This window comes from Bactrocera tryoni, chromosome 4 (assembly GCF_016617805.1).
Source record: "Bactrocera tryoni isolate S06 chromosome 4, CSIRO_BtryS06_freeze2, whole genome shotgun sequence".
Taxonomy (NCBI): Eukaryota; Metazoa; Arthropoda; class Insecta; order Diptera; family Tephritidae; genus Bactrocera; species Bactrocera tryoni.
In genome coordinates this window covers 7,246,178-7,273,274 of record NC_052502.1, presented here as the reverse complement: position 1 = coordinate 7,273,274, position 27,097 = coordinate 7,246,178, and the positions used below count along the sequence as shown (strand labels likewise).

Here is a 27,097-nt window from a genome sequence, read left to right as displayed (position 1 = left end):
AAATATGTATTCAAATTCAAATTATTAACCTAACTTTTATTAAGTTATTACAAACTCTGTAGTCCTCTAAAATCTCTCAAAACATATGTACGTCAAACAAGTGGTAACGCTCGCGGAAACAGCTGTCGGCGGTGCACAGCTGTCAGAGACAAGTCTGAAGGGTTGAAAAAGAACAAAATATAGAAATTCATTTTATTCTTAAAAGTCGAAAAAGGTGCACAAATCGTCAAACCACGTTCGAAAATCGCAGCGCAGTGTGGATAGAAAATAAAACTCTTTAGTTAGTGCTTCTAATAGAGATAAATTTATAGTGTTTGTGCATAACGAATGTAAATATCATTTGTTACCGTATGCAAATCAAATAAATTGTTTTGTGATGAGTGATTGGAATAAATCAAATTAAGCGCAATATTCACCTATGGGCGATTTGCTGTACGCTCGGCTACCAAAGACGATTGCCTGGGCGAAAGTTAACAGCTAGCAAGGATGTGATGTGAAAAATGGGAAAAAGCGATAATGCAATCAAAAATTAATGATATATAAGTGTTTAATAAATGAAAAACGCGTATTGATCAATACCATAACAATTGTGTAGAAAACGTGTGCAGAAGTTGTAGTTAAGGATTTGCGAGTTAAAACTAAGTGAAACATAAATGCATTAACATTTGGATTAGGAACAACGTCATAATTATAAATTGGTGCGTGTGACCTTCTGTGCTCCCAACTGGAAATATACCGCACGCCATTGTGTGTTACTTCCCTGAGTTGGTTGGTGAAGACGCATGTATCTAAATCCGTGCCTACGCCCATCATAATTATTTTGTTTGGCGTTTTTCCAAAAGTGATTTTGCAATTTATAAGTTTACTTTTATTTATAAATGTTTGTGCTTATATAAATGTACTTGTGGTTTAAAAATTGAACTTTTTTTCGAAAATCAATGCAATGGATTTAGTTAACTTAATCAGATCATCGTACGATGACTGTGGATTGATGTTTTCCGAATCATGGTACAAGGTACTGAAAATGGAAATCAAAATTACGGTGAGTGACATAAATCACAACCTACACACACAAGCATACATTTTGTGGCAATAAAATTCTTCACGTCTCTTTGAGGAATTATTTCCGTTATTAGTTGTTTTTGTTTTTTGTTATTCATTATAAAACATTCGCTGCTGCGTCACCCCGCTGTTATCGGTGACAATCAACAGTCCTGTGTTGTTATTGTTTGCTTATCAAAAATGTTTTTATTTGTTTCTTGTGGCTAGCCGCTAGATATTTATTTTTGTTTGTTTCTGCTAAATTTTCTACATGTTTTACTGCGTGACCCAGCGATTTTTCGTACTTGTTTTAATTATTTTGACTGAAATTATTGTCAAACACATTAAAATACCTTTTTCTATAAAGTTTTACGTTGATAACTATTCTTCATAATTAAAAATCTTGAAGTTTGCATAGCAACAAACATACATATGTATGTACATACGTGATTGTTCTGTGAATGTATATTTATTTCCGCTGCACCTGAGACGATTTGAGATTGTTGAAGCGATTCAAAATCCTATTGGACTTTGAACGTTTGTAATTTAATACAGATTTTGTTTTTTTCATGGTCTATCGACAAATGAGCAAATTAGAAAGCGCAATTGTTATTTATTTGTTATTTGGGTAATTTTTTTGCGGAAATATTTTTTTAAAAAATAAAAGGTTTACCTCATCACTCTTTTATAGCCATAAAGTAGGATTGATATTTATTTCCATAATATAATATGGACTTTACAGCATATTTCCACACCTATTCTAAGCAATACGTTTTCTCTACAATTTTATCGACTAATGACTATTCAATTTCAAGTCAACGCCCTGTTCTTGTCAAAAATTACACAAAATTTACATGTCAAGTGTTCTTATCTGCTTTAAATATAAACATATGTATGTATATACAAATATACAAACATTTATGAACTTATGCATATTAGCGATGACAGGGCCATACATGCGTTATCATAAAATTTAAAATGTTTCAGTTTTTCAATTAGGAGCTTACATTGTATGCATATTTGCTCACACTCCCATATTCCTATATGTACTGATGCATTTGCTGAATAATTGTTTTTGAGTCAATATGAGCTTATGATCATGTGTAAACATTTTAAGCGTTCATGAATTATCTATTAACAGGAGTATAATACCTGTTTAACGCTCGGTTTCCGGTCACTCCCGTATTTACATTTTATATTCGCGCTTTAACTTAGACCTTATGATAACCGAGAGATTGCATAACAATACTAGGAAACTAAAACTTTAAATTAGTGTCCATTGTAATATTTCTAAACATTGTATATAAGTACATATGTGTGTATGTATGTAGATCAATGCATCCATGTAGTATGGTATACATATGCAGATATGCAGGTATTTGAGAAATCCACTGATTTTAAACAAAATTATAATGCAAAAAACCTAATTAATTTGTGGAATAATGCACATGTGACCAAGGTTTCGTATTGGCGATGCTCACATGTCACACATGTCGTCCGTATTTCTTATCACTTCTAAAATATATATGTAGTTACAAGTTTCGATTTGCTTCGGGCATGTTCATATGCGTATGTACATACATATGTACATGCAAATGTGTTTATATAAATTTATATGTACAAAAATATATACATATGTGTGTTGTGATAATGTGCATATATAAATTTCTAATCCATTTTTTCTAATACTCTAAGTCCAATCATAATTCTTATGAATAATACTGTCACAGTAGATATGAGTATTAGGGTTGAAGTAATTTGAAGCCATATGCACACAAAAAATATATTAAGCATTTAATATGCATTACGTACAAGCACATTTCAATATGAAGGGTATACAAATGAATTATACAAATTTATTTTTTTTTCAACCAAAAGTTCCTGCCAATAAATGAACATATGCATATGTAAATATGTTTGTGGCTCAACAAACATCTACATACCTATGTATATGACAATTGTACCTCTCCAATCATTTAATTGACCCCAATATTCAGAGTACTTATACGATTTGATTTTATACGATTTATAGCTATTGGCGAAAAGTTAAAAGGTAAATTTGGCGAATTTCATTTTATATATGTATTCCATAATAAACTTACATACACTTACACGCCGTCATTTGGTGCGAACTTATAGTAAAGGCAGACATAAGAACAAAAAGATACTTCTAATATGTATTCATTAATGAAATTTCGAATATACTACATAAATACACACAGTATGTTTCAAATTTGTAGTAGCAGTGAGCACTCAGAGACAAATGATCCGATCACTATAAAATTTTTTTCTGCACATTTATATTTGTAATTCTTATTTTGTACTCGACAAATGTATGTCGTACCCCTCAAAGTAAGCCCGCTTGTGCCAACTTTTTTTCCAATCCTCGAAACAGTCCATTTCCGGAATAGTATTCAATGCGCCCAGCGATACTCGTTTAATGTCTTCAATTGAATCAAAACGGTTTCCCCGGAGCGGTCGTTTGAGTTTGCTGATTAGCCAGAAGTCACACGAAGCTAAATCATGCGAATATCGTGGTTCCGGCACGATATTGTTTGAAAATTTGGCAAAAAACTCACGAAGAATCAATGCAGTATGCGATCAGTTGATGGCCGTCCTTCATGTGTTTCGTAGTCAAAACGTTCTCTACTCTCTTTGAATAATTTGCACCAATTAAAAATACTTGTACCCAACAAAAAATTATCACCGAAGGCCTTTTCCAACATACTGAACATATCGGAACCAGAAATTTGGTTCCGCACACAAAATTTAATGGAACTTCTTTCTTGAATAATTTCACTTTAATAAAAAAATTTCAGCAAACTGGCAATGTACTTTCTCGCCACAGCTGAGGAAGACTGCGAAAAAATACATAAAGAGACTATTCATTGATCTAAAAGGTTACCCAAATTTATTCCACAGTCTTTTCCAATCAAATACAGAAATACTTTTGTTTACTAGTTAATGCACGAACAATTAGAAGACGGGCTGTTGAGGGCGGGTTGTTCTGTTCGCGTCCAGCTGGAAAGTCCTTCAAATCACCAAAAAATTGAGAGACCAAACTCATATTTGGGACAGCTCATCTCGATTGGAGCATTCAGAAATTGAATACCATTTTATTCTCAGACGAATCGAAATATAATATTAAAGATTCGGATGGCAAAAGATGTGTGAGAAGGCCGTAAGGACAAAGACTCAAACCTTAGTATTATGTTGCGACCATTAAATATGGCGGTGGTAATGTTATGGTCTGGAGCTCTTTCTCTGGGCACTGGACTCCACCTATTCATATAATAAATGGAATAAGGGACCGGTTTGTTTGCACCGACATTTTAAAAAACAGAAGGCTACCATATGCTGAAAAGGATATGCCATTATAGTATAGTATAACTCTAGGCATTGCAAAACTTGGTTGTGAAGTTACAGAGTTGATGTTTTAGATTTGCCGGTATTATTACTCGATGTCAAATCCATCGAGAACTTATGGGAGATCATTAGTTCCAAAATAAATAGGGAAAACAGTAAAACTAAGGATCAACCTTTAGAACCTGAACAAATTGCTTGGAATGGCATATAGCAAATAATTTAATTTCTTCTATGCCTAAAATATGCGTTTCCGTCACCCAAAATAAAGGATTTGCTACTATTTTTTTAATATTCAGATATTATTTTCAAGCCGATGAAAGGGGTGCTTTAGTTTTGTCCAGTTAATTTTTAATCCATAAATGTTTTTCTTGTTTTAACTTATTTAATTTTGAAAACTGAAAATGAAAAGTTTTACTTTAATAAAAATTAATAAGCAAACAGCTAAATTCGAGCTGAACCATAGTACGGGGTGCTTTAGTTTTGTACAATATTGTATATGCAAACTGGTCCCTCAGTTTTTGAGATATCAAATCTGAAATTTTGCACATGTGCTTTTCTACCACAAGCTATTTTTTTCAGATTCAGTGATATCGGATCACTAAAATTTAGCATAGATTATTGTCCAAGGCAACGCTACAATCTCCAAAGAAATTATTCAGTTTGGACCATAGCATATAGCTGTCATATCAATTGCCCGACCAAAATCTAGATAAGATCTATATAAAATCCACCTGTGAAGGGTATTATAACTTGAATGCGAGGTTAAATTTTTTTCTTGTTATGCTATAAGAAGTGCGCAGTCGATTATTCCAGTTAAAAATTGCATGCAAATGTTAAAAAAAACATTTCCTGCTAATATTAACATTCTCACATATTTTTTGCAGGCAATTGTTGTTATTTGCGTTAAATATTAAACAAAAAAGTTTGAATGTACATACATATGTACAAGCAATAATATTCTTATTATAGTGATACCTAAAACAAACATGCATTTGCGTATGTTATTAATTATTATGTATAATTTATCGATAAATTGCAAACATAATTGTAAAACTAGTTTTTGGGGTCTCTCGGTGTCCATATTTACATAACTTCTTTACCTTCTAACACGATTCGTTGCAGCATTATAAAATAATGAAACTTGTTTTTCGCATTGGCGTTGTTTATTCACACGCCTACAAGCGAACTTATTTTCGCTTTTCAAGTGTATTTGCTTACCAGAAGTGCTGCTAGAAAAATAGTCTTGTTTTGCGCGTTATATAAAAGGTAAACAATATTTTCTGCGCACTCAATTACAAGCATGCATACTGCCTTACCAGAAAATGAAGCAAAACAAAACAAAACACAATAACAAATATCAAGTGTGGATAATAATAATTGCAAGCCAAGTGCATTTTTCTCTAATTCCTTATTTAAACTCATTGTTTACTTCATATGTCATGAAAATCGTAATTGACTCGCACAGCGATTATACTTCGCCTACAAACATCTACGAGTGTATGTATGTATGTGCGAGCAACTTATGCACGCATTCGCACATAAACAGGTAAACAAAAATAAATCACCAACACGAACACACCTGCGTTGAATGCAACTGCAACGGTCTGTCGGCAGCGCACGGAAATCGAATGGCAGCCCAGCCATTACCCGAGGCATAACAACTCGCACCAACGCCAACAACAACGCCGCCCACGTCTTCCCCTATTTTAAGCGGTAAACAAAACAAAATTCTGTCAACAACCCGCCCGCGCCTCAATGGCAATGCCAAGACGAAATTCTTTGGCGCTGCCGCGTGCTCTGCTGCGCTTGTCGCACTATTGTATCTACGAGTGTGCGTGTGGTTGTGGCGCTGACGCTGCTGCTGTTGCTTTTGATGGTCCTCTCCCCTCACCACGGTCGCCCACGGCAGTCACAATGTTCATAGAAGTCAATCGTCACTTCTCGTCGTGACGCGTCAACGTTGTTATTCGTGCTGAGCGGTTGGAGGCTGGTTGCGGGGCCCGGTTGCCGAGCCCTCCGTGTGCGTTGTTATTGACTTTGCATCGTAGACACATAAATACATACGGTATAAAAATATCCAACTGCTCGGAGCGTTTATGACGTATTTGCATTGCTCAGCGTTGCCAAACATATAACAGCGCGGCCTAGAATGTTGAATTATAATACTTTTTTGTTGTACACAGTATCATTAATTTCTCAAATCCGGAAATCTGTTGGTTGCTTGCATAATTAAATTAGAACCGCCGGTCAATATAAGAATATGCAAACGCATTTACATATCAAGCTCGTTTTTGCTGTGATAAGAGAAGCTGTTTTTGATTCAGTTCAAATTTGTTTACTTATGTAAATATTCTAAACTCTTACCCAATAAGCCAAAAGTGCGAGGTTAATGTTAAAAAACCTAAGTATATGAAATTTAAAAAGATGGGAGAAAAAATCCTCAAATCGTCGCCTTCTTCATATAAAGTTTGTCGGGTGAGCTCTTCTTCTTTACCAGGTCCTTATTAACCTATTCTTTCCAATAAAATGGAGGTCTTCCTCTTTCAGAGCTGGAGCCTTTTCGTCTAGTCGGACGACGTGACCTAGCCAGCGTAGCCGGTGACTTTTAATTCGATGTCAATGTCGTAGTATATCTCATTCAGCTCATTGTTCTATCGACTGCGGTACTCGCCGTTGCTAATGCGCAAAGGACCATAAATCTTCCGCAGAACCTTTCTATCGAAAACTCGTAGCGGCGACTCATCACATGTTGTCATCGTCCATGCCTCTTCAGCATATAGCAGGACGGGAATAAAGAGTCACGGGTGAGCTCTACTGTTTCGAAAGTTGCATGGTCTCATGTGTTTATCAGTGGATCTGTGCTTCGTGGACGGTTACGAAACTATGCAGAAACTACATCGGATTGCTTTAAAACAGCGTCCAACACTGCGAAGAAGAGGTTTCACGGTTGCACTTATTGATTGGATAAGGCAAATGGAGCACTCATGCACAGAAAACCAATATTTCAAGCAGGATAAGACGCATACGGCTGTTGTTGTTGCTGTAACTGTTATCTAATCCACGCTTGGGGGTTATCAGATTGGTTGTTATCGAAGTCATCTAACAGTAGGCCCAGGAAACGTGCTGTTTTGACGGGATCGGACCATAGGAAGAGCGGTGTTAGATGAGTGGACTTTGCTGGGCATGCAAAGAGGGTGTTACGAGTCATGTGCGGACTCGTGGCTTGTATTTTGTAAGTAGGAGTTTAAGTTGCTACAGTATCCAGAACGAAGTTGCGCAAGGATCACACTATATTCTCGCGACAACTCAAGTTCACTAAGAGGAAGTCGGTGAAGTGATAATAGTGAATGGCGGTCAGTGCAAGTCTGAAGTGAGTTGCATCCGAAGTCTTTTTCGGCACTCCGGAGAGACTGATGGACTGGTATACAAGGAGGCGCTTTCCGAGGGTCTATCTATCAGGAGCGCAACATGCCTATCGTAAAGGCAAGTCAGTGGATACCACCCTGCATACTATTGTGTCATGGCTTGAAAAGCCATTAGGGTTAAAAATTTCGCTGTTTGGGACCTTTTTTTGATAATGAGGAAGCTTTCTATAACGTCCTGCCGGAAACGGAATGGGGGAAACGGGCGCGCGACACGAAATATGCGTAGAGGTACCTCACAGGAAGTAGCTCTATTTTCTCTTCTATGTATATTGGTCGTTAAATTCCCATGCAGAAGATGTAGCACTTATGGTTAAAGGAAAGTTCCCAAGTACCGTGTACGAGTTGACGCAGAAATATCTCAGCGTCTTAACAAAGTGGGCGGTCGGAAGTGGTCTCGCCCAAGTTAAACTGAGATGTTTTATTCACTAGAAGATATAAGATCCCAGTGGCACCGCAAATGAGAGACATCCGCCTGCAATCGGCGGATTCTGTGAAATATCTAGGGCTCACCTTGTATAGGAAGTTTTCATGGTAGCCCAATATCGAAGAGAGAGCAAAAAAGATATCGATTGCTCTAAGCTGCTGTAGAGGAGCCATTGGTAAGAGGTGGGGTCTCTCACCGAAAGTGGTCCTCTGGCTCTATGACACCATAGTCAGGCCCATTATGTTTTATGGAGTCTTTATGTGGTGGAGGGCTCTAGAAAAGACCACACTTGCAAAGAGACTCGAGAGCGTTTAACGGGCGGTGTCCGTAGAAATTGCCGGAAAGTGTATGGGTATTAGACTCAAAGAATCTGGGTTCTTTAAAGGACGCGTGACTGAACACTCGCATATCCTCACACGCTTTGACTGAGTTATAATTCAAAAAGTCTCGAAAAAGTGGTGCTTAGTCTTCTTAAAGATTTTGGTTCCTTCTGTGATAAACTCCGTGTTGGAAAGTAGTGTTTAACACCACAAATGTTGTAAAATAGTCAATAAACTGGAGTTTGTAGTTCTGAGTGAACGTACTTTAATCAAAACTATAAATAAATTTCATTAAAGCTTACACACTCAAACATGTGCATACATACATACATATATGTACATACATATATGTATGTATGTATGTATGTAAATATGTACATATTTGCATGTAAATAAGTAATTCATATCGCGATATGCTTTCCTCTGTAAACTTTAGACATTGAGCATGCGTGTATGTACATATGTATGTGTGTGAATTCTGCTTACGGAAGCCATTTGAATACGAACTGAAAGATAAATGCGCTTTAAAAACTAATATCTAATGAAGTTTTTGTTTACGACTGCTTTGAACTACAAGTTCGTTTTTTATTGGCTTGCATCCGAAAGAGCTGTGAGATTAAAGTAATAAAATGTATGGAAAAAATTTAAAATGTGATTAAAATGTTTATTAAATGCAATATGTATAATCATTTAAAAAATTTAATAGGAATAATTTGCAAAAGAATTGAGTTCCTGATGTAGAAAATACCGAATTACGGAAACTAACTTTTTTATTTTTCACATTCAGTTGAATCGTATAGCCCATAAGGGAATTGTAGTGTGTATGTATGTATGTATGTATAGTACCTATTTTTCTATGAAGACTTATATAAAACTTGTTTTTAGGAATACTTTTGTAGAATGCTTTGTATTCTGTCGTGCCTAAAACTGTAACCTTATCAATTTTTTTTTTCAAAACAAAGGTGAAAAGGCCCACAGGGTTGGAATAGGGTTAAAATAAAAGGAAGTAAAAATATTTTACAAAAAAATACATGTATGTAATTAAATGCTTTATGAGCTATTAAAAATGTAAGTATATATTGTATACAGGGTTTTCCTATAAGATTGATATCATTTCTTTTCATACAACAACACACTAATTGTTTAGCAAATTCAAATGTTTTTACTTAATGTGAAGTACAATCGATACAATTAAGTTCTGAATATAACATTATTCAAATTGTTCTTACAAAAGAAGTTGTGGAGTTCTTTTGTTGCAACGAAGTCGATGAATCCAATTTTCGAGTACTTTTTCCACTAAATCAAGTCAAATGTCATGAGTAGAACGTACAATATTCACATCTAAAGCTAGTAGAGAGTCTGGTTTATTGCTAAAGACCATTGACTTTAAATAAGCCCACAAGAAGCAGTCTAATGGTGTGAAATCACAACTTCTTGGAGGCAAATCAATGTCACAATTTCTTCAAATAATCGAATATCCAAATTTTTCTCGCAATAATTCGGTTGTTGCACGTGCTGAGTGGTACGTAGTCCCCGTCTTGTTGGGACCAGGTGTTGTCATGATCAACTACACCCAATTGCGGCCATAAAAAGTTGGTTATCATCGATCTATACCGCTTTCCATTGACAGTAACGGTGTTACCAGCTTCATTCCGAAACAACTACGAACCGATAATTCCACCGGACCAAAAACAACACCAAACTGACAGTTTAGGTGAATGTTGTACCTGAATAGTGTGTGGATTTTCTTCGCACCAAAATCGACAGTTTTGTTTATTCATCGCACAAGATGTTTTTTTTTCTAAAAAAGTCGTTATCGTTTTCAAGTTGCTTCAAGGCAAAATCAGCCAAATTCACAATGTTTACGATGGTTCAATGGCTTTAGTTCTTGAGTGAGAACAATTTTATATGGATGAAGACCCAAATCCTTTCTCAAAATTCGCCAGTTTGTGGTTGGAGACCGTCACAATTCTTGAAAACGTCTTGGAATCGACAAATTGCGGTCTTCAGCAGCACTTACATACCTGTACGTCAGCAATATTTTTATTACATCGAGCGGTTCTTTATCTAATTGGTGGACGATTATTTTTCTTCTTTGTTGGCGTGGACACAGCTTACGCAGTTATTGCCGAGTCTTTCTTACATTTCGCTGTTTGGCGCCAATTGGAGATTCCAAGTGTCCTCTATCCGGTCTTTCCAGCGGAGTGGAGATGTTCCTCTTTCTCTGCTTGCCCCGGTGGGTACTGCTTCGAATACTTTCAGAGCTGGAGTGTTTTCAATCACTCGGACGACGTGACCTAGCCAGTGTAGCCGCAGTCTCTTAATTCCTTGAACTATGTTAATGCCGTCGTATATCTCATACAGCTCACCGTGCCATCGAATGCGATATTCGCCATGGCCAACGCGCAAAGGACGATAAATCTTCCGCAGAACTTTTCTCTCGAAAACTCTTAACGCCGACTCATCAGATGTTGTCATCGTCCATGTATCCGCACCATATAGCAGGACGGGGGTGATGAGTGACTTATAAAGCTTGCTCGTTGGGAGAGGGCTTTACACTCTGACGTTATTGCTGCTCTTAATTCTGGTTTCAAGATAGACGAAATTATCTTGCTTCTAAGTTATGACTAACAACAGTGACGTGGGAGCCAAGTCGCGAATGCGACGACTGTTTTTTAGATGACGGATCCATTTGCTTCGTTTGCTTATCCCGTCTGGAGAAAGAAGAACTAACAGCGCGGTTGTTGAGGCCAATGATAACAATATCATCGGCGTACACCAGCAGCTGTACACTCTTATAGAAGTCGATTAGTTCTGCAGCGCGAATTATTTTCTCCAGCAGCAGATTGAAGAAGTCGCACGATAGGGTGTCGCTTTTTGTGATACCTCGCTTGGTAGCGAACGATTCGGAGATGTTCTTTCCGATCCTGACGGAGCTTTTGGTATTGCTCAATGTCATTTTAGTTTTGTGGAGATACCAAATTCAGACATAGCGGCATAAAGGCAGCTCGTTTTTGTGCTGCCAAAAACAGCTTTGAAATAGACGAAGAGGTGAGGTGTGTACATCCTCTATTCATGGGTCTTTTCCAAGATTTGGCGCATGGGACCTGGTTAGTTGTTGGGCTTCAGTCTGCTTACTCAGTTGAAATTGTTATTTAGTAAACTAAAAAAAAATTAAATCAGTTGGCAACGTCATACTTTGTTATTTTAAAAACTATGTCTAAATATGTGGGTTGTCAAAAAAGTCTTGCGGTATTTTTATTGAATTTTTTTTTATTATTGAAATTGAAATGAATTTTTGATGACTCATGCCCAGCTCTTGACCGATGCTACGACTGCTACTATGCCGGTCTCTTTCGACCAATTCAGCGATTTTATCGCAATTTTCGACGACAGGCCTTCCGGAGCGTGGCGCATCTTCGACCACCTCTACACCAGAACGAAAACGTTGAAACCATCGTTGTGCGGTGGAAATGGAAACTGTATCGGATCCATAAACTGCACAAATTTTATTGGCGGCTTGAGATGCATTTTTGCCTTTGTCGTAGTAGTACTGTAAACTCCATGTTTGCGACGCTTTAACTCACGAACGACTTAAAAGAAACGACAATCAATCAAACACGTGTTAGCGCGTGAAATGAGCTTTCCAAAAAGGTAGAGCATGACCCGAGGCGACGAATAAAACTAGAACTACGCGCTTTCAGCGCCAACTAGCGAAAATACCGCAAGACTTTTTTGACAACCCATTATTTCCACACATGACATTATTTTACATATATCTATATATGTAATTTACATATTAAATTTAACCTGTGACAACCTTTTTCCATAACTTTCATTAACTCCCTTTCCTTCTTTTTCGCTCCTTTCAGGTCTACATATACATTTGTATAACGCTATTGACGTTAATCGTCATCGGCTGGTATATATTCTACAAGCGTTGGCAGCGCAATAAGGAGCGGCAACTCATGTTGCAAGCACAAATACGAGGCTCCTCCACAGGCGCCGCTGGCGATATGACGGGTTTGCGTTTCCGCAAGCGCGACAAAATGCTTTTCTACGGCCGACGCATGTTGCGCAAGGTGAAAAATGTGTCCGGTCAAGTGTACGGCGGACAGGGTCGCAAACGGAAAGCGGTGATGCGCTTCGCCAAACGCATCCTACAGCTGCGGCGTGAGAATATACCAACGCTATTGAACACCGTAGAGCCGCCGGCTGAATATCTACAGGAGACCACCGAGGGTGGCGAGCGAGTGCCGCCCGATGCGCTCTACATGCTGCAAAGTATACGCATATTCGGACACTTCGAGAAGCCGATTTTCCTAAAGCTTTGCAAGCACACCGAGGTGCTGACGCTGGAACCGGGCGATTTCCTCTTCAAAATCACCGACTCCGATGACAGTGTATTCATTGTGCAATCGGGTTTGGTGCATGTTTTCATTTCAAACGCCGACGGGAGCACGTTGTCGCTGAAGACTGTGAAGAAAGGCGAATCGGTGACGTCGCTGCTAAGTTTCATTGATGTGCTGTCCGGCAATCCGAGCTTTTACAAAACCGTCACCGCCAAGGCGATGGAGAAATCCGTCGTGATACGTCTGCCAATGCAGGTGAGCGCACTCGTTAAACGAATGTCTTCCGTGTGAATATATAAACCATTTGATTTTGTAGGCTTTCGAAGAGGTGTTCAACGAGAATCCCGACATCATGATACGTGTCATACAGGTGATTATGGTGCGTTTGCAGCGCGTGCTCTTCACGGCTCTGCGCACCTATCTGGGCCTCAATTCGGAGTTAGTGCAAAGCCACATGCGCATAAAGAAAAGTGCCGGCGCCTCTATTTTAAAGACATCGCCGCTCCATCGGCGCTCCACACACCCGGATTCAGTACAGCATTCGCTGTCGGATTTCATGCCACCGCCAGACATGCTGGTGGACTTGGCGCACGACACCGAGCGACATATGGGCATACAGGCAGCTTTACCGAATTCACAGCCAGCCGGCAATGGCTCTGCGAGCGGAGCTGGCGCTAGTGGAGGTGGTGGCGGTGGCCAACATACTTTAGCCAATTCGCGCGCGAACAGCATTGGCAACTTGGTGACGCGTCGCTATTCGCTCATACACGCCGAAGCGCTGGCGAATGCCGCCGCAGCTGAATTGGCCAGTCTACGCGGTTATGCCTTGGATAGTTTCTTGCGCGAACTAGGCTTGCCGGAAGAGGATCGCGCTTTCATCGATCCATACGTGGAGTTAAGCGAAGTGGAGCCAAATGTGTCGCTAATCAACGAGGGTAATGTGGATGTAAGTAGTTAAAGAATAGCTATAATACTCATCACCTATATATACATATATGCTTTTAATTTATATCTTGAAGGACATCTGCATCTGGATTGTGCTCACAGGCGCTTTGAATGTGTACCAGAGCAACGTGGACGTCACACGCACCGTACAAAAGGAATGTGCAGATGTCTTTATTTACACTGTGCATCCAGGTGAGATAGTCGGTGGATTGGCAGTGCTCACAGGCGAGGCAAGCACTTACACCATAAAAGCAAAGCATGTAACCCGGCTCGCCTTTATACGTCGACCAGGCGTTTATGCGTAAGTAAGCTGAATTATTAAAGCATTCTAACGGAACTGAAATTCGCTTCTCTCGTCTCGTGTAGCATAATGCGCGAGCGGCCTCGCATCGTGCTTGATCTCGGCAATTGCGAAGTGCGTCGTCTTTCGCCGCTAGTGCGTCAATGCGATTACGCGCTCGACTGGGTTTTCCTCGAGTCCGGACGTGCCGTCTACCGACAGGAGGAGAACAGCGACAGTACTTATATTGTACTTAGTGGGCGCATGCGTTCTGTGATAACGCAAGCAAGCGGTAAAAAAGAGATCATCGGCGAGTATGGCAAAGGCGATCTTGTGGGACTCGTGGAGATGATAACAGAGACTTGCCGCACTACGACTGTGATGGCTGTGCGCGATTCAGAACTTGCCAAATTACCTGAGGGACTCTTCAATGCCATCAAACTGCGTTACCCGATTGTCGTAACGAAGCTCATAAGTCTGCTAAGTCATCGTATTTTGGGCACAATGCAGACACGTCATGGCAGCACGGCAGCGCCTTTGGAGGCGAATCCGGTCACACATAAATACTCCACCGTCGCGCTGGTACCGGTAAGCGACGATGTACCCCTGACAGCGTTCACCTATGAGCTTTATCATTCACTCTGTGCTATTGGTTAGTTAAGAAATATCTTAAATTATAATCACACTTTTTTATTTTTCAATTTGTATGTCTCAATTGAAGGTCCGACTCTGCGTTTAACATCCGAGGTCGTGCGTAAACAACTCGGCATGCACATCTTCGAGCCAAGTAACGAATACCGCATGACCTCTTGGCTGGCACAGCAGGAAGATCGCAACACAATCACCCTGTACCAATGCGACTCGTCACTGAGCGCATGGACGCAGCGTTGCATGCGTCAAGCTGACGTTGTACTTATTGTCGGTCTCGGCGATCACGCACCGACGGTCGGTAAATTCGAACGCGAAATCGATCGTCTGGCGATGCGCACACAAAAGGAGCTCGTCTTGCTCTATCACGAGTCTAGCAGTTCGAAGCCGAAAAACACGCTGCAATGGTTAAATGTGCGACCATGGGTCACCAAGCATCATCACCTGCAGTGTCCGAAGCGCATGTTCACGCGCAAGAGTCAATATCGCATTGTAAGTGCACACATTTTTATTATTATATTTGAAGCGAGTTAAATTTTTTTTATTTTCTCCTTTGTCAATGTAGAACGATCTGTATAGCCGCGTGCTAATGTCCGAGCCGAACATGCATTCGGATTGTTCACGCCTTGCGCGTTGGCTAACGGGCAACTCTATCGGTTTGGTGTTGGGCGGTGGCGGTGCGCGTGGCGCCGCCCACATTGGCATGCTAAAGGCCATACAAGAGGCGGGCATACCGATCGATATGGTGGGCGGTGTCAGCATCGGTGCGCTAATGGGTGCGCTCTGGTGCTCGGATCGCAGCGTGACCACCGTTACGCAGAAGGCGCGAGAATGGTCAAAGGTGCTTCTGTGTTTGTGATAATAATTTCAACACTTTTATTTTATATGTTTAACCGCTGCTTGCAGAAAATGACAAAATGGTTCTTGCAACTGCTCGATCTCACTTATCCCATCACATCGATGTTCTCCGGTCGCGAATTTAATAAAACCATACGCGACACGTTCGGCGACGTCGCCATTGAGGATTTATGGATACCGTATTTCACGCTAACGACTGATATAACCGCAAGCTGCCATCGCATACACACAAACGGTAAGTAGCGTTCTCGTCTCACACTCTTTCATATATAAATGCGCAGCACTCCTAACCCTTCTACCGGCATCTAACGGTTAACGTTTTTATTCTACATTAGTTACAAAGCAGTTTTAGTGGTGTCTAACTTCCACTTTATGAATACAAGAATTGGGTAAACACACACTATATTTTCATAATCTCATTCCTTCATTCTCGCAACTCTCATCAAAAATTTTATTTTCTTTTTGATTTTCGTTGGTAATGTCTTTAAAGTATTGGCAACAACAACATTATATATGCTGATGTTTTTCTACATATTCTGAGGTTTTTACATGCATATTTTTAATCTGCATAATTTTAGTGTTTTCTAGCTAATTTTGATATGATTTGTAATTATAATTTTTATGCTATTTATTTAGTGTAATTTGTATTTGACGGTGCTTAAGGGGTATAGCCCCTGAACATTTTTCAATTAAAATAATATTTTTTCGCTTCAACTATGCTTTATAGTCATAAAAATAAGTTTCAAGTCGATTTTTGGCGAGAAAACTTATACGTGTTTTTCTCAAAACTATTTTGTTCCAATTGGCGAGGGAGAAAACTTTGACAATTTTTATCCAATCGACTTCAAATTTTGAGATTATCTTTAGAATTGGATTTTGCATAGAAGTACGTAGAGCAATTTCGTATGATTCAAAACTTTTTTATGGTCAACGTGTTACTAAATTTTTCTGTTCAAATGCCTAGAATTTTTGAAGAAATAAATATTTTTAAATATCGCTATGTACTTTTATGAGTATTCTTATGTAAATAAACGACGTTGTTTTTATTTTAATCCAAGACGACAATTGTGGATGTTAAATGTCTCGCCGTGGCATGTTTAAGAAACGAAAACTATCAAAGAGAGCTCGCAGTGTTTTCTGATGATTATTAAATAAAAAAAATTATGAATCTGAACATGATTTTATACCCGCTACAGTGGCCTTGCGCCTTAAGGCCTAGAAAGTTTTTTCCGTGAAAACAGTAATTATTGGTGACTATCATAAAAACAGCGTATCTCAACATTGTTGGAAAGATATTTACAGTTATATGATCATATTTGGTAGTCGAAAAAGTCTTTTCGTATTTTGTCAAAAAATTTCATTACAGTCGTATATCTCTGGTGCAACCAATCACAATGTGTTATACCATATAGTGTTGGAAAGGTGAGAATTTAAGCTTTATTTAACCAAAAAAATTTTCACAGGTGCATTTCTTTTAGTAACTATGTGTTCAGTTTATATGGAAGCAATATGCTATAGTAATCCGATCTGAACAATTTTTTCGGAGATTATATTATTACCTTAAGCAATAATCCATGTCAAATTTCGTGAAGATACCACTTCAAATACGAAAGTTTTCCACACAAGCCCTTGATTCCGATCGTTCGGTTTGTATGGCAGCTATATACTATAGTAAGCCGATCTGAATAATTTCTTCGGAGATTACATTGTTGCCTTAGAAAATAATCTGTACCAAATTTCGTGAATATATCTTGTCAAATGCAAAAGTTGTCCATACAAGAGCTTGATTCCGATCATTCAGTTTGTATGGCAGCTATATGTTATAGTGGTCCGATATCGGCAGTTCCGACAAATGAGCAGCTTCTTGAAGAGAAAATGACGTCGGCAAAATTTCAAAATGATATCTTAAAAACTGAGGGACTTCTTCGAATATATACAGACAGACGGACATGACTAAATCGACTCAGCTCGACATACTGATCATTTATATATATACTTTATAGGATCTCCGACGCTTCCTTCTGGGTTTTACAAACTTCGTGACAGACTTAATATACCCTGTTCAGGGTATAAAAAATTAATTCGGGGAAGTTGAAAAAAAGTTACAGACGTTCAAAAATTAGTGAAAATAATGAAGAAATTCGCTATATTTTGAAATTTTTGTATCAAAAGACCAGCCACCAATGAAATTTGTGTAGTTTACGTAGACGATTTTGTATCAGATCGTGTAGCACAACAATGGGTTCGCTCACTTTCGGTCTGGAAATTTCAAAATTTCGATTTACACTGATGAAAGTTTTACACTAATGGCATAATGCCTTTAGTGGAAAATGGCAAAAAGTGGTCGACCAAAATGGTACACATTTGTTTATTTATTTATTAGTATAAAGCTTATGATCCAGCTCTCAAGAAATGTAAAAACTTCATATAAAAAACGCTTAAGAAATGGTCAAGAAAATATGCAACTCTAAAGAAATGTAGCACTAATTTTTAATACATTTCTTCAATAAAAAATTCCTGCTTTTGCGAAAAAACATGAAATCAACCATTGTTTCTTGAAGGAAAAACAAAGTAATCGTTAAATTCACCTTACAATTAGTTAAAATCATTATTATGAAATATAGTTCTTTTTGAAATTTTGTATAAAACTTCCCAATCTTCATTCATATTCCTTAAATTGCAATAAAAATATTTATATACTTACACACAGAAGTTTATTTTTTTGGTTATTAATTACTTGACTTCAGCTCAAGAAATAATTTTTTTCTTGAGCAATTACTTAAGAGCTGGATACGGATACGTTTAAGTTTGATTAGAAATGCGAAAAGACTTTTTCGACTACCCAATATTAATAAAAACAAATATTTTGAATTATTAATTTCTTAATTTTTTAAATAACAGTTTATTATTAGTTTGCACGGCCCACTTTTATGTGAAATCCCATATCTTACTATCTACTTGACCAATTTGAATGAGCTTTTCGCTTGATAAATAATATATATTAATATCATTTAATATTTGTGATATTTTAATAAAATTGGGAGCGCCTTTTAAATAAATAAAATAATGTGATAAGGCGTCGAAACTGAAAAAATTCGGTTCTAACCTAACAAATATATGATCCGTTGTTGTTGTTCTCATTGTTTTTGTAGCGGCATAAAATATTCGGAAGTAATTTCGAGAAATGATGCCGATTTGACAATCCTTGGCCGTCCACCCGACTACGCGTTTGTTATACCTCAAGCGAATTTTATGAATATACTATATATTTTCTCGCGGTCATTATATAAGCATTCATATAGTCTTATCTATAGGATGATATGTTATATATTTGTATATTATTATATATTGATCTATGTATATGCCAATGTAATGTAAATTGTATTTTTTTTGGGCTCCAAAAATAATTTTTGAGGTTATATCACGTGGTGAAAACATAAAATTTTCATATATTCAGGGGTTACATGGGTTTCCTCGGGTAAAAAACAGCCTTTTTTCAACAATTATTTTCTCATATAAAAAATTAAATATTTTAATAGAATTGTTTATGGTTACAAACATACCCTATTAACAATTTAGAAACAATTAATTCAGAAATTTTTGAAAAAAAAAATTTAAAACTCGGCTATCGCGACGCCATTTCCAGTGACCCTTCATCTAAATTAAAAAAAATACATGTTTTAGTTAAAACCTTAACTTAGACGAAGGAAAAAAACTGAAAATTGGATTTTTGGCAGACATATTTACAAAAAAATTAAAATTTCAGTGCAATTTTTTTTTCAAAAAGTTCTAATCGAAAAAAACTCCTACATCCAAGTCTTTAAGAATTGTATCTCAAAGACCTGTTCATGAAGATCGGTTAAGTAGTTCTCGAGAAATCTTGCCAACCGACTTCAAAAATACAGTTTCGAGAAAAACGCGTTTAAAGACGGTGCACTTAGCCTAGCTAGCCTCGAGGGCACAATTTCTCAAAGCTGTATCTCCGAAAATATTACTCGGATCAACTTGAAACTTTTTTTTCGAAAATTTGAAACTTTAGAACAATATTCTAGAGGTGTTGTAGAATTTAATAATAAAAAAGTAGATTTTTTAAAACCCGTAAACCCATGTAACCCCTTAATTATGTATAAAAAAATATATATATATGTGACCTGGTCTACGAAAAGGGGGCTTAGGTGTCAAAAAAAAGGATAACAATTAATGAGATAACGAGAAACTGACGATTATTTTTAACAGCTTTTCCCAGAAAACTAGTTTTCGCACGTTAGCTCCCTTTTCGTAGACCAGGTCACATATACTTAAATATAAAATATCTTTTCAAAACTAAAATTCCAAACGCCAGCAATATTTAAAATTTATCACAGTTAATTTTTATACACGTTGTTATGGAAAAGTGTTCGAAATCATACAATTGAAGAATTTTAGTTATACATATATGTAAATAAAAAATTACAAATTAAAAAAGCATCCAAATCGCAAGTTTTGATTTTTTTCTTAATTTCTGTAGAAGTGTATTAAAAATTTTAAATACTCAAGTTAGTTAATACATTGAAAGCCTTCAATTTATCACACGTACATACATATAAACATTCATACACAATTATTTACACCTACAACAACACCGACGTACTATACTTCATCCAATGTACTCGTTTATAAAACATTCGCTCAGATGAAAATAAATTTTTAACGACCCACACAATTTGCCCGTAAAATTTTGCGCAAATATGTACATACATCAATCATTACCGTTATCGCCAATCTCAAAACAGGATCTCTATGGCGTTATATACGTTCATCCATGTCGCTCAGCGGTTATATGCCGCCTCTGTGCGATCCCAAAGACGGACATCTCCTGCTGGACGGCGGTTATGTTAACAATTTGCCAGGTAAATAGCGAATGAAAAGCAACAACAACACGACTACGTGAAAAGTGTGTGTATGTGTGAAATTATATTTGTATTTGGTTTGAAGAATGCACCAGTTGCCAATGAAAAGGTTAATGCAGAGCGGAAGTCGGGAAGGCTTAGCTTACAGAGCGTGGCTTACAAGCCTACTTTACAATTGTTGTTGTGCTCAAAGCAAATAATTACTAATTTATGAAGTGTTCACTCTTTTCGACTTGGAATGACTTTTCCTGTTATGTCTGCACTTGTGTGCGTTCGTTGGCGCTCAGCCTGCCTAATCTCCCCCCCGTCGGTGTAGTGGTAGCAATAAGTGAACTCCGCTTGCAACGTTTGTTCTTCTGTTACTGTTCTTTTCTTTTTGTTTTATTTGTGTGCATGCTTTAGTCATCTGAACACCGAGAATGTAAGCGATCAACAAGTAAGTACTGTATATACTCGATATAGCGCCTAAACTATTTATTCTAAACACTAAGCATTGGCGATATGTACAACTGCAGCGCCGCCATCTAATTTTCGTTTTATCTAATCTGAATTTAGCCTGTTCTTTCGTCTTAAATTCACATACTTTGGTTATCTTTGTTTGTGGTTACGTAAAAGTTGTAAAAAGCTCAGAATGTGTTTTAGCAAGAATTTTTCCCATATTATTTTGATCATATTTCATGCGTCATAAAGGTGAAACGTGGCAACACTTTACACAATACACACCCTAAAGTTTTTCTAACAAATACTCACATATGTACATTTTTGCAAATCACCTAAAATTTATTTCAGTATTTACTCTAACAATAATTTGGCAAGTGAAGTTGATAAAGTGAGGTGAGAAAAAAATATATCTTTGTAGAAAGAAAAATAAAAAAAAAATTATAACAATAATTTATAATTATTTTTGAATGTCAGTGGTCTTATACCATAATATTTGCTTAAATATTTTAATCTTCAATTATATGTAGTCAAAATAAAACTTTTTTTTGGGAAAACAAAAAAAGAATTGTTTAAAAAATTTTGTTTCTATTTTTTATTTTTATAAAAATCATTACAAAAAAATTAAATAAATATTATGTGAATTTAGAATGGAAACCAAACACATAGAAAAAATAGTTTTTTTAATAAAAATTTAAATAAATTTAAAAATTGTTAATAAAAAATATTTTTTGTATATGTTTTTAATAAAAAATTTGCAATAAAAAATTTAAAAAATTGTTTGGCATAATTTTTATATTAGAATTAATTTTTAATTTTGCAAAACTGTGTACTTCTAAAAAACTAAATTAAAATTTAATATAAAAAATTATTAAAATAAATACATAAATGAAATATACATATAAATAAATAATTAGTTTTTGAAACCACAATTTTTAACTAGCAAAACAATTTAAATTTGCTTTTATCGTTTTGTCTCGAAACTTACATACATACATATGTACATACATATGTACATATGTATGTATATGAAAATGTAAAAGCAGAACTCTATAATTTTGCTCAATATAAAAAATTAAGTATTAAATTCTTACTATCATTTACTTCTATCTAAAAGATATCAAAATATTATATGCAATTTTTTTTAAATGTTAAATTTTTGTTTTCGGAAATTTTTTAATTTTTTAATTTTTTTTTTTTCAAAAAAATTTTAATTTTCTTTTACACTAAATATTACAACTTGTTTCAAACCACAGATTTCCGAAACAAAATTAAATTAAAATTTTTATAAAACTGATTTTTGAATTTAAAAATACGTATTAAAACGAATTGTAGCCAAATATTTGTTTTTTTGTAGAAAAATATAATCATATTAATTGTTTTGAAATAACATTAAATTCAAATTTTATGCAAAATGATTTTTGATTTCAAATATATGTATGTATGTATTAAAACGAATTGTAGCAAAATATTAATTTTTGTAACAAATAATATGTTTATAAAATTTTGTTGAAATACCATTAAATTAAATTTTTGGAAAATTGACTTTTGAATTTGAAAACATGTAGTAAAACGAATTATAGCAAAATATTTGTTTTTTTTTACAAAAATATAATAATTATAATATTTTTTTTGAAATAACATTAAATTCAAATTTTATAAAATTGACTTTTGAATTTGATACATTTTTTTGATTACATTTTTTTTATCAAAATCTTAAGCGAATATTCATAAAACAGCACCTCACAACTCCACAACACTTGCCCACCACTGTAGTTTCAAAGCATACTCCCAGCGCAGCCCGCGTACCACCCACACAACTGCGTGTTATTGCAAGCGTGAAACATTTATTGATGTAAACCTTTTTTTCTTTATATTCTTTTTTCCATATATTTTAATTGCAAACATTTGTGTTGAACAAATCAAAAAATTAAAAAATAAAATGGCATGCCATGTGTGTGTGTGTGTGCGTAATGTTACCAAACTTGCACGCACTTTGGTCACGCCCCCACCACAACCGGCCGCCCAACTGTACAGGATGTCTGTGGCGTTATGCCCGCGCAAGCATGTCCATAGCCGGAGTTTTTCCACCATTTTGCGATTATAGAGACGGTCATTTGCTACTCGACGGTTGTTACACCAACAATGTGCCAGGTAATGAACCACAACTAAACCACAACTCTGTAATTTTAGTTTAGTATTATTGCTACCACAACACTAGTAGTTCGCTCCTACCACCTTACTCTGCCTCCTTCTTCCCCTCTATCTATCACCTGTGTACAAGCCAGCGCAAAGCACTCAGCAATTTAGCAACATTTGTCGTTTATCGTTGTGAAAGTGTTCGGTTCTTTGTATAGTAGTTGTCTATGACCCAGTGTCAACTCGCATTTGTCAGCCTCAATTTTTTTTTTAATTTATTTTAGTTTTTGCATGCATTATAATATATTTTTATATACTTTTTAGTTGTTTTAGTAATTGTAGTTTGACGCAGCTGCTGAATTTTGTGCTCTTTGCTCGCATTGCCTTCATCCATGCGCACAACTGTGATCTATGAATAGGCGTTAAAATAAATTAAATATCAAAAAATAATAATAATTTCAATGAAAAAAGCGTTCCGAATACAGTTTCCCCTCTGCATTTACTCCAGTAATCAGTAAATTGGCTTTGCAATTGGACACTTTGTTTTCGTATGAATGAATGAGTTTTTGCGTAGTTCAATTTTTCAAATGTTTCTATATTCCCATGTTTGTGTTCAACTTCTAATCGTCTTCCATGTGTTGTATAGCCGACGTAATGCACAATTTGGGCGCCGCTCATATAATTGCCATCGATGTGGGCTCCCAGGACGACATGGATTTGACGAATTATGGTGATGACTTGTCCGGCTGGTGGTTGTTGTACAAAAAATGGAACCCCTTCACAACGCCGGTAAAGGTGCCGGACCTGCCTGATATACAGTCCCGCTTGGCATACGTGTCGTGTGTGCGTCAATTAGAGGTGAGTATTAAAAACTTGTCTCAAAAAAAGTATCTTTCATTTGTCGTATCTTTAGTTTGAGTCTAAAAGGGTTAAATCTTGCTCAATAAAAATATCTTTCATTTGTCGTATCTTTAGTTTGAGTCTAAAAGGGTTAAAGCTTGCTTGAATATTTTTTCCAACAGATGGCAACCCTTTTCAAATACATTCTATTCTTAAAACTATTCAATTTGATTGTTTTATTGTTGTGTTGCTTTATCTTGTGGATTTTGCTCATTTTTAAAATTTTCAAACAGCTGGCAACATCTTTAAAAAATTAATCAGTAATGTGTCTTCCTTAAACCTATTTATTTTTGTAACAATATTTTCAATAATTTTTCATTAAAATCTTCAGTTTATCTTATAAATTTTTCAAACAAGTGGCAACTCTGTTGGCAATATCGCCCAATTAAATCTTTCTTGAACCTATTTATTTTTTATCGGTATTATAATATTTTATATTTTTAATTAATTTGAAATTTTTAAACAAATGGCAACTCTTTTTAAAAATTAATCAATAATGCGTCTTCCTTAAACTTGTTTATTTTTGTAACAATATTTTCAATCATTTTTCATAAAAATCTTCAGTTTATCTCATAAAATTTTTCAAACAAGTGGCAACCCTATAGGAAATTTGCCCAATTAAATCTTTATTGAACCTATTTATTTTGATATCAATATTATGATATTTGATATTTGTAATCAATTTGAAATTTTCAAACAGCTGGCAACTCCATTTAAAAATTAATCAATAATGTGTCTTCCTTAAACCTGCTTATTTTTGTTTCATATTTTCAAAAAATTTTTATTTAAATATTCGGTTTATCTTATATATTTTTTAAACAAGTGACAACTCTCAATTTGGACCAAATTTTTTTCTCATACATTTAAAAAAAAAAATCCTGCAGGATGTAATATTTACATTTTTTTAAATTTATTTGCTAGACGATTTGTTTAAAAAACCTCCGTTATACATTACTGGGAGAACACTGTATTATACTCTTTTCTCTTTATTTTAAATCTAACCGTAAAAATTGCAAATTTCGTTTGAAATATTGAAACTCTTCAATAACCCTGCTCTCGCTACTTTCAGGAAGTGAAAAACTCCGAATACTGCGAGTACATTCGTCCACCCATCGACAAGTACAAAACGCTCGCTTTCGGCAGTTTCGATGAGATACGCGACGTTGGTTATGTTTTCGGCAAGAACTACTTCGATGCCATGGCCAAAGCCGGACGTTTGGGACGCTTCAATCAGTGGTTCAATAAAGAGCCTTTAAAGAAGGAGAATCCCGGCACCTTAAGCGATTACACCTTCATCGATTTGGCGCACATCGTCTGCAAATTACCCGAGACCTACATTAGCAACGAACATTTGCATCAGAGTTATCTGTTTAGCGAAGATGAGGACTATGATGGCTACATTTCCGAACCCTCGACTTACAAGCGGGTAAGTGCAACAACAACAACAATAACATTTATATAAAAGTCGTCTAATAAAATCCATAATAACTCATTACAGATAAAAATCAAGCGCACAGGCACTTCGCTGTCACTCTCCGAAAACGAAATGGACTCAGATATCGAGGTCGACCTCTCGTTGGCTATACGCCAACACCACGCGCATCGTTCGCGCAGCACACCGCACACGCCCGCCTCCGAGTCACACACCGGCGATCAGGTGGACAGCACTGGCACCGGCAGCTTGGTGCGCTTCGGCAGCAGCGTTGTCTTCAAGGATAACGGCATCGCAGCTGTCGGCTCGCAAATTAGCATACGCAGCAGTGGGGGCAGTACTGATTTCATAACACCCTACGATGCGCTCAACATAGACGCTGTAGTCGATGAGCTGCCCTTAGATCCCGTGGTGTCGGTAAAGAAAGAGGAGCTCACAGTCGAATCATCACTTGAAGCGACAACAACGACACCTGTGAAAAGCACAGAAACGCAAGTCAAAGAGGAGGACCTGCGTACGCCCACGCCGAGCAATGCCAATGCGAATGAGCCCGCCTACGACGCAGATGCGATGACTGCAAATGCCGACTATGCCGCCTTGTTGCAAAGCTCCAACGATGCGCCGGCAACACCGACAAATACTTTAACCCAAAACTCAGCGGCGACATAATGACCCACGACTGCGTACATATTAGTTCATAAGTAATTATTTAAGGCATAGAGTGTGTATGTATGTGTCTCATGAGGGAATGCGTTAGAAATACAATAAAAGAAAGCGAGAACGCGTGTACATTTATATTTTGTAGCCATAAATAAATTTAAAGAAGGGAAAAACGTTGAGGGGTTAGAAAAAGTATACACTGTGGGAAAAACATTACACCGTGGAAGCATACACTGTGAAAAAAATTATCTAACTTTATTTTATTTTATAAATCACTACTAATTATCATACTGCTAAGTTGAAATGGATTACTGCAACTGATTTGAATATGCCCTTTTAGAGACACACGAAAAGTTTACATTTTGTTTTCATGACTAATACTGAAAAAGCATAAATATAACTTTTTAGCAAGACTTTAATATGTTGAATTCACTCATTAAATAAATAATTTAACAAAATAGTTTCTCCTTCTCACACACTTGCCGATTACAACTGTTATAGTATAAGTTATATTAAAGAAAGCCTACGGAAGTCTTCTTTAAAAATTTTTAAACTGAAGACTTGAATAATATACCTGCTTTAGCAATATCGAATTACTGAATATAAGCACATTTAACGAAGATTTTTTAACTGTTCTTACTTATTTGAAATCAATAAAAATAAGTCGAATTATCAGAAACTCATTCTCCGATATTAAAGTTTGTAAACCAGAAAAATTATATTAACATAAATGCAAACTAAAACGATATTCTCATTTTAGATTTTATAAAAGTTAGTTATTCTAGCCCTCTTCTAGTGGAAAAGTAATTTAAAATCGTTTGCTTTTATTTGAGTAATTACAAAGCTAGTAAAGTTTAAGGCACAATACACAAGTAATCACTGGAAAGCAGCAATGAAAGATTATTTTTCTAAAAAGTCTCCTAATTGTAGTACTTTTTATGCAAACAATTTGCCCGGAATAAAAGTAAATGTAAAACCTA

General features: G+C 36.3%; 1 protein-coding gene across 2 annotated transcripts; it reads left to right on the top strand.

Moving 5' to 3' along the window:
- The first annotated feature begins 195 nt into the window (after positions 1–195).
- LOC120773795 (neuropathy target esterase sws) lies at positions 196–27,097 on the top strand. Of its 2 annotated transcripts, none has more exons than XM_040102897.1 (12): positions 196–1,042; positions 12,449–13,183; positions 13,245–13,874; positions 13,948–14,174; positions 14,240–14,805; positions 14,875–15,293; positions 15,367–15,642; positions 15,708–15,894; positions 23,024–23,140; positions 23,772–23,983; positions 25,095–25,451; positions 25,524–27,097. In XM_040102897.1, the coding sequence occupies exons 1-12, from the start codon at positions 944–946 to the stop codon at positions 26,124–26,126; spliced, it is 4,428 nt and encodes a 1,475-aa protein (XP_039958831.1). In that variant the 5' UTR covers positions 196–943; the 3' UTR covers positions 26,127–27,097. The 2 variants fall into 2 exon arrangements, with proteins under 2 accessions (XP_039958831.1, XP_039958830.1); XM_040102896.1 differs by lacking the exon at positions 23,024–23,140 and adding an exon at positions 20,432–20,548 and having other exon boundaries at positions 197–1,042.

What these genes read in the sequence shown, in the direction of transcription:
- LOC120773795 (XM_040102897.1), top strand. Translation starts at nt 944, where the DNA reads ATGGATTTAGTTAACTTAATCAGATCATCGTACGATGACTGTGGATTG. An exon ending in TCAACGAGGGTAATGTGGAT is followed by an intron (nt 13,875 to 13,947) that starts GTAAGTAGTTAA and finishes TATATCTTGAAG; the next exon opens with GACATCTGCATCTGGATTGT. An exon ending in CCATCGCATACACACAAACG is followed by an intron (nt 15,895 to 23,023) that starts GTAAGTAGCGTT and finishes CCAACTGTACAG; the next exon opens with GATGTCTGTGGCGTTATGCC.